Source organism: Rattus norvegicus, unplaced genomic scaffold, assembly GCF_021556685.1.
Source record: "Rattus norvegicus strain SHRSP/BbbUtx unplaced genomic scaffold, alternate assembly SHRSP_T2T haplotype2-0000026, whole genome shotgun sequence".
In the NCBI taxonomy this organism is placed as follows: domain Eukaryota; kingdom Metazoa; phylum Chordata; class Mammalia; order Rodentia; family Muridae; genus Rattus; species Rattus norvegicus.
Window position 1 is genome coordinate 1,255,337 of NW_028238785.1, and position 14,069 is coordinate 1,269,405.

General features: G+C 40.2%; 1 protein-coding gene across 1 annotated transcript in view; it reads right to left on the reverse strand.

Moving 5' to 3' along the window:
* LOC134483549 (IQ domain-containing protein M-like) overlaps positions 1 to 14,069 on the reverse strand; it is a 99,000-nt gene that overhangs the window by 69,696 nt on the left and 15,235 nt on the right. Inside the window, exon 2 of the mRNA XM_087601543.1 lies at positions 2,189 to 2,333. Coding sequence (XP_087457669.1) covers positions 2,189 to 2,294 — 106 coding nt within the window. The 5' untranslated portion in view covers positions 2,295 to 2,333. The remainder of the gene's footprint in view (positions 1 to 2,188; positions 2,334 to 14,069) is intronic.

The window sequence follows — 14,069 nt, forward strand, 5'->3', positions numbered from 1 at the left end:
GCACTGACATAGTTCTCTGAAGAAGTACCGTACTAAAGAAAACACTATAGTGTTGCACAATATGCTAAATTTTGGCCAAGAGAATGAAGGGAGCCAAAGGAAAAATGCCAGGAACGGATTGTCAAGAGGCGTAGGCTGCCCTCAGAGTACTTCTACTTCGAAGTCTGAGTCCAGTAAAACATAAGTCTTGAAGTGTAACAGATAATCAGCCCTTCAAAATACAATCAAATAAAATGGGGGGGGGCACAAGTTAGTTGCTACAATAACCAAAAGTCCTATCACACATTTTGATAAATATTAGAAACTCTGTATTACAAAGCTTAGCAGAATATGAAACGACTATTCATAGAAGACTACTGAGGTATCCTCTGATTTTATACTAGTGCGTGGAGCACTCATGACCAACAGTCTTAAACCTCTGAGTACACGTGGGTGGGACCCATATTCCTCTCCTTCCCTCAAGTTTGCAAACTAAGTCCCAGCAGTTTCCAAAATGAAAACATTTCTCACTGCCTCTGCCTCTGTCTTCTCCATGATTTCTTTCTTTCTCATTCATAGCTTTCCCTCTGTCTGACTCTTTGCTGTATTATCTGTTTGAGAGATGCCTTGAGAATTCTACAAATGCCTTATCTAACTTTCTGAAAATCAGGCTGTGGGACTAGATCCCCTGAACTGGGTTCTCAAGATCTATGTATGTATCATGGACCTCTGAATTGTCTCTCTGGGTCTCTTTCTTTATTTGGCTTCTTCTTCTTTCTTTAATGTCTAACGACAGAAATGGAACAAGTATGACTTATTTTAAAAAATACATTTTTGCATACAAACTGAATGCAAATAGCCTTTTGAAAATAGTTTTTGCTATTCTAATATACTAGCCACGTATTAAATAGTAATGCTCATTGAAAGACATAAGCCCCATCTTCATGATGCATTCATGAATATGAAGTCCCAAATAAAGAATGAACATACTACAACTAGCTGAAACTACCAAAAGGTAGCACATTGATCTCATAAAATCATAAAATTATTCCAATTAAGTATAACTTACTTGCGTCATTCATTTTAATTCTTAAGAAGATTGGTCTAGTAATACACAGTACCTAAATAACACTCAACTGATGAACTATAAATAGAAAGACAATGATAAAAAAAGTGTGTCCTTATATTTATGAGCAGAACCCTAACAATTTGAAGTAATACATGGTTTATTCTGCCCAGTATGCTTTAACATTTACCAATATTACAATTTAATATTCATTTCAGGAGTGGCGAACCCCTCCCACAATGGGCAAAGAGTCATCCATTGTAACTCTCAAGGCCTCCAATCCTTCCACAGTCACTTCAAGTTTCTGACTTGTGGCTCAAGCTAAGCCATTCATTTAAAATCTCTTGGAAATCCGATTTAAAAATAAATGTGTCTCAGTATGAATACGTCACTTGGTAAAGTATTTGCCTAGCGTGCAGGAAACTCTGGGCTCTCCAACACAGCATTAAGAAAGACATGATGATACCAACCTGTAGTCCCAGCACTTGGGAGGCAGAGGGGGAAGGAGCTTGAGTTCATTGTCATTCTTAGCTACATCAAGAGTTCAAAGTCAGCCTGGGCAGATGAGAGCCCTATTGCAATATATGAATAGGTAGAAAATAGGTAGGTAGGTAGGTAGGTAGGTAGGTAGGTAGGTAGGTAGGTAGGTAAATGGGTAGGCAGGTAGGTGGATTGGTGGGTAGGTAGGTGAGTAGGTGGGTGAGTGGGTGAGTGGGTGAGTGGGTGGTTGCATGGATGGATGGATGGATGGATGGATGGACAGACAGACAGTCTCTATAACAATGTTGTCTGTTTCTCTTCTTCAGGAAACAGTAGATTCTTTTTATTTTCTGATCCATAGGTCTCTGGAGCAACTTATTGCTTATCCCCTCTGTGGAATCTGATTTCTTCATCTGTGTTTCCAACCCCTTCCCTTTAAATTTCCTGCTACACTTTGTGTAGCCAAATGAGGAGTCTGTTGTTTATAACAAAAAAAAAATTCTAATGAATTCATCTAAGTACTCAGCGAGCCACTTTATGATGCAAATGGAAATATAAAAAACACAATCTCCCTTCCATTGCTAGGAGTAGATAGAGGTCTTTTCAATAAGTAAAAATGGGTTCTAAACCTAGCAGCAAGCCAGAAGGGACTGCAATACTTACATTTTTTTCTGTCCATCCATTCTTCTAGCTCTCCAAAGTATATAATCTGTCTTGTTCTCCAAAGACCAAGACGGTGTCTAACACGGTGGATTAAGCTCCGATACATTTTTATAACTGCTTTCAAATTCGGCCCATGATACAAAGCCTAGGAAGAGTAAAAACATACCATTATATATATATTATATATATATATTATATCATATATTTCTGTTATTTATAACCAGAGTAAACAACTTAGGTAAAAGCCAGTCTTAAAAATCTGCACAGAAATATGCACCCCGCTGTGTATTGCCCTCGGAGCACAAACAGCCACTCCCATCACCAGACTGGACAGTTTCTTTGTTATTTTGACACAAGCTAGATTCATTTAAGAGGAAACCCCAATTGAGAAAATGCAACCATTACATTGGCCGTAGAGCACTGGGACATTTTCTTTTTAAAAAAAATTGATTATTTTACATTTGAAATATTATCCCCCTTCCCTGTTTCCCCTCCTGAAAACCCCCTAACCAATGCCCCTCCCCTGTGCTTCTACGAGGGTGCTTCCTGACTCACCCACCTGCTTCAGCATTACCAATCAAGCATTCCCCTACACTGGGGCATCGAGCCTCCATCGAGCCATCGGATCAAAGGCCCCCACTCCCATTAATACAAGATAAGGCACTCCTCTGCTACATATGCAGCTGGAATCATGGGTCCCTCTATGTGTACTCTTTGGTTGGTGGTTTAGTCCCTGGGAGCTCTGGAAGGTCTAGTTGGTTGATATTGTTGTTCTTCCTATGGGGTTTCAATCCCCTCTAGCTCCTTCTGTCCTCCTAATTCCTTCATTGGGGTCCCAGTGCTCAGTCTGATGGCTGGCTGTGAGCATCTGCCTCTGTATTGGTCATGCTCTGGCAGAGCCTCTCAGGGGACAGCTATATCAGGCTCCTGTCAGCATGTACCTCTTAGCATCAGCAATAGTGTCTGGGTTTGGTGTCAGTGGATGGAATGGATCCCTAGGTGGGGCAGTCTCTGGATGCCCTTTCCTTCATTCTCTGCTCTACTCTTTGTCCCTGCATTTCCTTTAGAAAGGAGCAATTCTACATTAATATTTCTGCTAGTGGGATTGCAAACTGGTACAACCACTCTGGACACCAATCTGGCAGTTCCTCAGAAAATGAGACATAGCACTACCTAGGTACACAGTTATACCTCTCCTGGGCATACACCCAAAAGATACTCCAACATATAACAAGGACGCATGCTCTACTATGTTCAAAGCAGCCTTATTTATAATAGCAAAAAGCTGGAAACTACTTAGCCATTAAAAACAATGACTTCATGAAACTTGCAGGCAAATGGATGCAACTTGAAAATATCATCCTGAGTGAGGGAACCCAGTCACAAAAGATCACACATGGTGTGCACTCACCAATAAATGAACATTAGGGGAAAAGCTCAGAATGCCTACAATATAACTCACAGACCATAGAAAGCTCAAGAAAAAAAAGAAGACCAAGGAGTAGATGCTTCAGTCCTCCTTAGAAAGGGGAACAAAATAATCATGGGCAGTAGAGGGAGGGAGGGATCTGGGAGGGAAAGAGGACAGAGAGAGAAAAGGGAGGCAGGATCAGGTATGGGAGGAGATAGGAGAGATGTACAGAGGGTCCGGAAATTGAATGGAGGTTTATAGTATTGGGGAATGGGGAACTGGGCATAACCGCTAGAAAGTCCCAGATGCCAGGAAAGCGAGAGGCTTCCAGGACCCAGTGAGGATGACATTAGCCAAGACCCAACAAAGGGAAGAGAGAGCATGTAGAGTCTACATCCAGAGGTTAGGCACAGCCCCTGGTTGAGGGATGGGGCCAACCACCCATCTCAAAAATATTAACCCAGAACTGTACCTGGGACATTTTCTTAATTAACTATTTATGCAGGACAGCCCAGCCTACTAGGAGTACAACCACCTCTGGTCAAGTAATCCTGAGTCTTATGACCAAACAAGCTGAACAAGCCATCGAGGCAAAGGCTGTATGCATTACTCCAGGGCTTCTGCTTCAGTTCCTGACAAATCCCTTCCCTGCCTTCCTTCCTGATAGACCGAGACCATGCTATGCAAACAAAACGATATAAGCAACGCAAGTTGCCTTTGATCCTGGTATTATATCAAATCGAATAAAAACAAACTAGGACACCTTTCCTGCTGTAACAGACTGTAGCCTTGTGAACTGCGAGCCAAAGTAGACCGTTCCGCTTTACATCGCTTTTTGTCACGTATTCGGCAATACTGAAAAAAGTAACTAATACAGAATATATGAGAAAATGCTAATTAAATTCTCTAACGCTATGATACAAAAGTTAACATAAATTATTGATTAAAATATTCCAATTCATATTAACATAATGGACAAGTCTATGCTAGCTCCCTGGATGCTTCAGTCTGTCTTTTGTTTGATTCTATCATGTCACTGGTCACTGGCATGATGACACTGAGAGGGATGTGGTTTCTCTATTAGCAAGAGCAGCCCCTTCCCTGTTTACTACCCATGTATCCTTTTGCAGCCAGCAAGTACAGGCTCTGTTTGCTTGTTTATCATGCTCTGGGCAGCTCAGGACTTTTTCAGAGAACTTCGAAGGCTGGTATGTTTTCTTAACCCTGTCTCTCTCTCAGTGAACGCTTTTGTGTTGCTTTTATTCAGCTCTTGGAAAGTGATGTGCTAGCCCCTGTGAGGAAATATCTAGCTGGTCTGCTGATCTAACCCTGTGTAAACACTGACATATGGCAATATCCAAGAGAGTCTTTATTCCGAAACCTCATAAAGTAAGGAGGAACACATACTTAAATGACTAAATCCATGAAATAAAATTTAAAATAATGAAGTGAAATAAAATAAAACATTCTAAATATCCACCTTATGTTTATATACATAAGCATACATGTAAATATGCAAGCGACAAAGGCAGGAAACACCAGTTGTGATTCTGATATCAATTTTTTCAGCCAATAAAACGTTACTGACACTCTTAGCCATGCCAAGATGAGGAAGACGCTGTCCCTTTCCTTGATTTGGTATCTACTTCATAATTTTTTATTAAGTTATTATCCTGGTAGAATATAATTCTTTAAGAATAGGAATCTTAGATGTCCATTAAATGGACTTACAAGACCCAGAACTTTCATATGACTTATTTAGAAACTAATGCATGTTTTTTGAATAACTAAATAGAAGTGTATAATCGCACAGTAGGATCAGGGGAATTTCTTTTGCCCTAAACATTCTAAAGTAGTCTCTCAGCCAACAGTGCTGTTTCTGTGTCCTGCTCACTCCCATAAATTTTACAATTGGTGGTAATTGGAGTCATGGTAATAGACATCATTGTTCTAAGAAGGTATATACAGTACAGAAAGAATCCTGTAAAAGAAAGTTTGAGATGGATCCAAGTCAAAGGCAAATAGATCTATACCATAAATATGAAAACAGCAGCAAGAGATATAAGAAAATTAGAACATCCTTGATCATCTAAACTCAAAGAAAGAGGTTAGGCTAGGTCAGCAGACTGCAACATTTCTAGGAATAACTGTGGCAAAGGTTTTGGCTTTGTTTCTGATAAATTCATAGAGTATTCTGAAGACCACGTTCTTTTTCAAAGTGAAAGTTTTTTAAATATATATTTTAATTAGCATATAATTATATAAGTTCTCCCCACTGTCAGGTGCCTTCATTCCAACCCATTCCATGCCTCCTCACTTCCTCTCAAACTGATAGTGTCTTCTTTAATATCGTTATATACACATATAGCCAGCAGAGTAGTTTTGCTGCTTATGTGTATATGATTTCAAAGCTGACTATTTTGAAACAGTTATGTACATTAGGTGGCATGGGGACAGCTTCCAGAGTGAGAGTTTTTCAGATAAGGGACAACAGGGCAGCTGTTTGATAAAGAAGCTAGGAACAGTGACTTGACTGAAGCAAGGGAACCATGCTAAGTGGGGGAAACACTTTATTAGAGACAAGGGAAGAAGAATTAGCAAAATAAGTAACTTTTGTGGAGAGGTACTTTGAAAGGAATTTAAGATCAAAGAATATTTCATCCTCTCCTACAGGCCAGGTTCCCTTCCGAGCGCTAGATCCACACTCCCAATGGATATCTAGTTACCTCAAAGATTTCTAACAGGCATTTCAAACTCAGTGTTGAAATCTGTATTCTACTTCATTTTTTTTTGCCTCCCTACTCTTTTACCTGAAAAATCTCAAAACGTCTGAGCTGCTCACACATCCACCCAGAGCAGAATGATGGTACTCTATTGACTACTCCCTCACCATTGTCTTCAGCCAGTCAACCCCAAGTCCTATCCATTGACGTTTCTCCATGCCTCAAGCCATCCTCACCATGCACCAGGCTACTAAAAGAGCACAGTAAACCATCTTCCTCTCTTTTGTCACTCTCTGCCCCTAACACATCATTCAGAATAGCCCAGTCACTAATCTAAGAGCCCCCTTAGAAAGCCTCTTATCTTTGGCTTCCTCCAATTCCACTGCCCTAACAAGACTCCACGTGTCCCAAAAGTGTTCCGTGTCACCCAAGGACATTGGTACTGTCTTTCCTTTTGCCTCTATTGACTTTACAACCGTCTGACAAAACAGAACTCTCTACATTGCAGTATATCAGCATTGACCAACCCCTACACAGACATAGCAATGTGGGTTAAGTGACTGGCCTTGTTAATTAAGTATTCATAATTAAGTTTCATAGAGTACCTAAGATTTTTAAAAGTCATTTGTACTTTTAACTGGGATGCATGCTATATGAAATCATGTAGCAGGAAATTGAACTCAGTATCCGGTAACTAGGAACACTGTTAGGCTGCTGTGATTCTCTTTCACATTAAAAGTATTGAATAAAATAGGTTATATTGTTAAGTAAATGTTCCACAGGTGACTAGGAACGAAACATTTATAAAGCAAACCTATTTTACATGAAATTAGCACGGAATCCCTGAGTAGGTTAAGCAGACTTTGCTGTTGCTATAGATTTTGACACATACAATGAGATACAATTAATACTTTATCAAATTTTCAAAGGATTTTACGAGTTTCAAAATATTAAAGACCTTTGACCCATGTGTTATCCATTGCTATAGTAACTTTAAAACTTGGAATTTCAAAGATTTTAAATAGTTTCTTAACCTAATCCTAAAATTCTGACTAATCTCATATAAGAATTAAAATTATCTAAGTTATAAAAACTATTGATATTAAGTAAGATTTTACATTGAGAAATATTGTTTTTGCCTTGTTTCTGTTTTTAGGATTATTATACTGTAATCAAATACTAACAAACAGATTTTTTTTAAAGAAAAGAACTATTTGAATTCTTTAGAAATTATGCTGGTCAAAATCTCCATGATCTTATTAATGACTGGTAAGATAATTGAACACTGCTTCATTATTTTCAAATATGCACAAACTGAGAGGATGTCAAAAGCAAGAGTGAAAAACCAAACCATCACTGTAGTAAACAGTGTCTACAGCGATGAGTTGGAAGTCTCCCAGTAGAGGGATAGTCACAGTGCTGGCAATTATTCTATGATTTGCTGTGCAGCCCCTGGAGCAGAACTTATCTCAAGATTCCCCAGTAGCAACCTTTCATGTAAGCATGGTCTTGGAAACATCATTTATTGTGCTATAAGCCTGTCCCTCTAGCATTTTGTCAGGAGGGAAACAACTTTAGTCAAATCAACAAAGCAACCATCGGGTTCACTAAATGCCATGCCAGTGATAGAATAAGCACAGAAAATCAATATCAAAGATCATAACAAAATTTATAACCAAATAAAAGTCTACAATCTTCCTGCTATTGGCTCTATCCCCTAAAGTACTCCCCACTGTTTTCCTCTCACACTCTACTGCCTCAGAGAAAGTCAATGGTCTCCATACCAGTCTCTCCATTAAGCTTCCTCTTAGTTACGATGTTGCTAAACTTTCTAGATTCAATTTTGCTCGAGGTTATGAATGACTACTATTCACTCTGACAGCAGGAAATAATACAATTAAATTACGTAAGATTCAAAAACCACACAAAGGCTGGTTGCTGCCGCTGCAGAGAGCCCGTGGGCAGCACCCCACGAGCGAACTTGAGCCCCGGGACCACAGGTAAGACCAACTTTTCTGCTGCAAGAAAGCTGCCTGGTGAGCTTGGGACACACGGAAGCAGAATTCCTGTAGAACCGGGCACGTTCTGTGTTTACCGGAAGTCCCACACCCGCGGATCCCGGCCCGTAGCAGCTCTCTGCCCCCAGACCCTGTGAGAGAGAGACCCAACCGCCTGGTCAGGTGGGCACTCCTGAGGCTGCAGAGCAGAAGAGACCACCAACACTGCCCACCCCTGCCCACATCCCTGGCCCAAGAGGAAACTGTATAAGGCTTCTGGGCTCCCGTGGGGGAGGGCCCAGGAGCGGCAGGAACCCTGTGCCTGAGACATCACCAGAACCAGAAGGAAACAGACAGGATAAACAGTTCTCTGCACCCAAATCCCGTGGGAGGGAGAGCTGAACCTTCAGAGAGGCAGACAAGCCTGGGAAACCAGAAGAGACTGCTTTCTGCACACACATCTCGGACGCCAGAGGAAAAAGCCAAAGACCATCTGGAACCCTGGTGCACTGAAGCTCCCAGAAACGGCGGCACAGGTATTCCTGGTTGCTGCCGCTGCAGAGAGCCCGTGGGTAGCACCCCAGGAGCGAACTTGATCCTTGGGACCACAGGTAAGACCAACTTTTCTGCTGCAAGAAAGCTGCCTAGTGAACTCAAGACACAGGCCCACAGGAACAGCTGAAGACCTGTAGAGAGGAAAAACCACACGCCGGAAAGCAGAACACTCTGTCCCCATAACTGACTGAAAGAGAGGAAAACAGGTCTACAGCACTCCTGACACAGAGACTTATAGGACAGTCTAGCCACTGTCAGAAATAGCAGAACAAAGTAACACTAGAGATAATCTGATGGCGAGAGGCAAGCGCAGGAACCCAAGCAACAGAAACCAAGACTACATGGCACCATCGGAGCCCAATTCTCCCATCAAAACAAACATGGAATATCCAAACACACCAGAAAAGCAAGATCTAGTTCCAAAATCATTTTTGATCATGATGCTGGAGGACTTCAAGAAAGACGTGAAGAACTCCCTTAGAGAACAAGTAGAAGCCTACAGAGAGGAATCGCAAAAATGCCTGAAAGAATCGCAAAAATCCCTGAAAGAATTCCAGGAAAACATAAATAAACAAGTAGAAGCCCATAGAGAGGAGACACAAAAATCCCTCAAAGAATTCCAGGAAAACACAATCAAACAGTTGAAGGAATTAAAAATGGAAATAGAAGCAATCAAGAAAGAACACATGGAAACAACCATGGATATAGAAAACCAAAAGAAGAGACAAGGAGCTGTAGATACAAGCTTCACCAACAGAATACAAGAGATGGAAGAGAGAATCTCGGGAGCAGAAGATTCCATAGAAATCATCGACTCAACTGTCAAAGATAATGTAAAGGAGAAAAAGCTACTGGTCCAAAACATACAGGAAATCCAGGACTCAATGAGAAGATCAAACCCAAGGATAATAGGTATAGAAGAGAGTGAAGACTCCCAGCTCAAAGGACCAGTAAATATCTTCAACAAAATCATAGAAGAAAACTTCCCTAACCTAAAAAAAGAGATACCCATAGACATACAAGAAGCCTACAGAACTCCAAATAGATTGGACCAGAAAAGAAACACCTCCCGTCACATAATTGTCAAAACACCAAACGCACAAAATAAAGAAAGAATATTAAAAGCGGTAAGGGAAAAAGGTCAAGTAACATATAAAGGGAGACCTATCAGAATCACACCAGACTTCTCGCCAGAAACTATGAAGGCCAGAAGATCCTGGACTGATGTCATACAGACCCTAAGAGAACACAAATGCCAGCCCAGGTTACTGTATCCAGCAAAACTCTCAATTAACATTGATGGAGAAACCAAGATATTCCATGACAAAACCAAATTTACACAATATCTTTCCACAAATCCAGAACTACAAAGGATAATAAATAGTAAAGCCCAACATAAGGAGGCAAGCTATACCCTAGAAGAAGCAAGAAACTAATCGTCTTGGCAACAAAACAAAGAGAATGAAAGCACACAAACATAACATCACATCCAAATATGAATATAACGGGAAGCAATAATCACTATTCCTTAATATCTCTCAATATCAATGGCCTCAACTCCCCAATAAAAAGACATAGATTAACAAACTGGACACGCAACGAGGACCCTGCATTCTGATGCCTACAGGAAACACACCTCAGAGACAAAGACAGACACTACCTCAGAGTGAAAGGCTGGAAAACAACTTTCCAAGCAAATGGTCAGAAGAAGCAAGCTGGAGTAGCCATTCTAATATCAAATAAAATCAATTTCCAACTAAAAGTCATCAAAAAAGATAAGGAAGGACACTTCATATTCATCAAAGGAAAAATCCACCAAGATGAACTCTCAATCCTAAATATCTATGCCCCAAATACAAGGGCACCTACATACGTAAAAGAAACCTTACTAAAGCTCAAAACACACATTGCACCTCACACAATAATAGTGGGAGATTTCAACACCCCACTCTCATCAATGGACAGATCATGGAAACAGAAATTAAACAGTGATGTCGACAGACTAAGAGAAGTCATGAGCCAAATGGACTTAACGGATATTTATAGAACATTCTATCCTAAAGCAAAAGGATATACCTTCTTCTCAGCTCCTCATGGTACTTTCTCCAAAATTGACCATATAATTGGTCAAAAAACGGGCCTCAACAGGTACAGAAAGATAGAAATAATCCCATGCGTGCTATCGGACCACCACGGCCTAAAACTGGTCTTCAATAACAATAAGGGAAGAATGCCCACATATACGTGGAAATTGAACAATGCTCTACTCAATGATAACCTGGTCAAGGAAGAAATAAAGAAAGAAATTAAAAACTTTTTAGAATTTAATGAAAATGAAGATACAACATACCCAAACTTATGGGACACAATGAAAGCTGTGCTAAGAGGAAAACTCATAGCGCTGAGTGCCTGCAGAAAGAAACAGGAAAGAGCATATGTCAGCAGATTGACAGCACACCTAAAAGCTCTAGAACAAAAAGACGCAAATACACCCAGGAGGAGTAGAAGGCAGGAAATAATCAAACTCAGAGCTGAAATCAACCAAGTAGAAACAAAAAGGACCATAGAAAGAATCAACAGAACCAAAAGTTGGTTCTTTGAGAAAATCAACAAGATAGAGAAACCCTTAGCCAGACTAACGAGAGGACACAGAAAGTGCGTCCAAATTAACAAAATCAGAAATGAAAAGGGAGACATAACTACAGATTCAGAGGAAATTCAAAAAATCATCAGATCTTACTATAAAAGCCTATATTCAACAAAACTTGAAAATCTTCAGGAAATGGACAATTTCCTAGACAGATACCAGGTATCGAAGTTAAATCAGGAACAGATAAACCAGTTAAACAACCCCATAACTCCTAAGGAAATAGAAGCAGTCATTAAAGGTCTCCCAACCAAAAAGAGCCCAGGTCCAGACGGGTTTAGTGCAGAATTCTATCAAAACTTCATAGAAGACCTCATACCAATATTATCCAAACTATTCCACAAAATTGAAACAGATGGAGCCCTACCGAATTCCTTCTACGAAGCCACAATTACTCTTATACCTAAACCACACAAAGACACAACAAAGAAAGAGAACTTCAGACCAATTTCCCTTATGAATATCGACGCAAAAATACTCAATAAAATTCTGGCAAACCGAATTCAAGAGCACATCAAAACAATCATCCTCCATGATCAAGTAGGCTTCATCCCAGGCATGCAGGGATGGTTTAATATACGGAAAACCATCAACGTGATCCATCATATAAACAAACTGAAAGAACAGAACCACATGATCATTTCATTAGATGCTGAGAAAGCATTTGACAAAATTCAACACCCCTTCATGATAAAAGTCCTGGAAAGAATAGGAATTCAAGGCCCATACCGAAACATAGTAAAAGCCATATACAGCAAACCAGTTGCTAACATTAAACTAAATGGAGAGAAACTTGAAGCAATCCCACTAAAATCAGGGACTAGACAAGGCTGCCCACTCTCTCCCTACTTATTCAATATAGTTCTTGAAGTTCTAGCCAGAGCAATCAGACAACAAAAGGAGATCAAGGGGATACAGATCGGAAAAGAAGAGGTCAAAATATCACTATTTGCAGATGACATGATAGTATATTTAAGTGATCCCAAAAGTTCCACCAGTGAACTACTAAAGCTGATAAACAACTTCAGCAACGTGGCTGGGTATAAAATTAACTCAAATAAATCAGTTGCCTTCCTCTATACAAAAGAGAAACAAGCCGAGAGAGAAATTAGGGAAACGACACCCTTCATAATAGACCCAAATAATATAAAGTACCTCGGTGTGACTTTAACCAAGCAAGTAAAAGATCTGTACAATAAGAACTTCAAGACACTGAGGAAAGAAATTGAAGAAGACCTCAGAAGATGGAAAGATCTCCCATGCTCATGGATTGGCAGGATTAATATAGTAAAAATGGCCATTTTACCAAAAGCAATCTACAGATTCAATGCAATCCCCATCAAAATACCAATCCAATTCTTCAAAGAGTTAGACAGAACAATTTGCAAATTCATCTGGAATAACAAAAAACCCAGAATAGCTAAAGCTATCCTCAACAATAAAAGGACTTCAGGGGGAATCACTATCCCTGAACTCAAGCAGTATTACAGAGCAATAGTGATAAAAACTGCATGGTATTGGTACAGAGACAGACAGGTAGACCAATGGAATAGAATTGAAGACCCAGAAATGAACCCACACACCTATGGTCACTTGATTTTTGACAAAGGAGCCAAAACCATCCAATGGAAAAAAGATAGCATTTTCAGCAAATGGTGCTGGTTCAACTGGAGGGCAACATGTAGAAGAATGCAGATCGATCCATGCTTATCACCCTGTACAAAGCTTAAGTCCAAGTGGATCAAGGACCTCCACATCAAACCAGACACACTCAAACTAATAGAAGAAAAACTAGGGAAGCATCTGGAACACATGGGCACTGGAAAAAATTTCCTGAACAAAACACCAATGGCTTATGCTCTAAGATCAAGAATCGACAAATGGGATCTCATAAAACTGCAAAGCTTCTGTAAGGCAAAGGACACTGTGGTTAGGACAAAACGGCAACCAACAGATTGGGAAAAGATCTTTACCAATCCTACAACAGATAGAGGCCTTATATCCAAAATATACAAAGAACTCAAGAAGTTAGACCGCAGGGAAACAAATAACCCTATTAAAAAATGGGGTTCAGAGCTAAACAAAGAATTCACAGCTGAGGAATGCCGAATGGCTGAGAAACACCTAAAGAAATGTTCAACATCTTTAGTCATAAGGGAAATGCAAATCAAAACAACCCTGAGATTTCACCTCACACCAGTGAGAATGGCTAAGATCAAAAACTCAGGTGACAGCAGATGCTGGCGAGGATGTGGAGAAAGAGGAACACTCCTCCATTGTTGGTGGGATTGCAGACTGGTAAAACCATTCTGGAAATCAGTCTGGAGGTTCCTCAGAAAATTGGACATTGAACTGCCTGAGGATCCAGCTATACCTCTCTTGGGCATATACCCAAAAGATGCCTCAACATATAAAAGAGACACGTGCTCCACTATGTTCATCGCAGCCTTATTTATAATAGCCAGAAAATGGAAAGAACCCAGATGCCCTTCAACAGAGGAATGGATACAGAAAATGTGGTACATCTACACAATGGAATATTACTCAG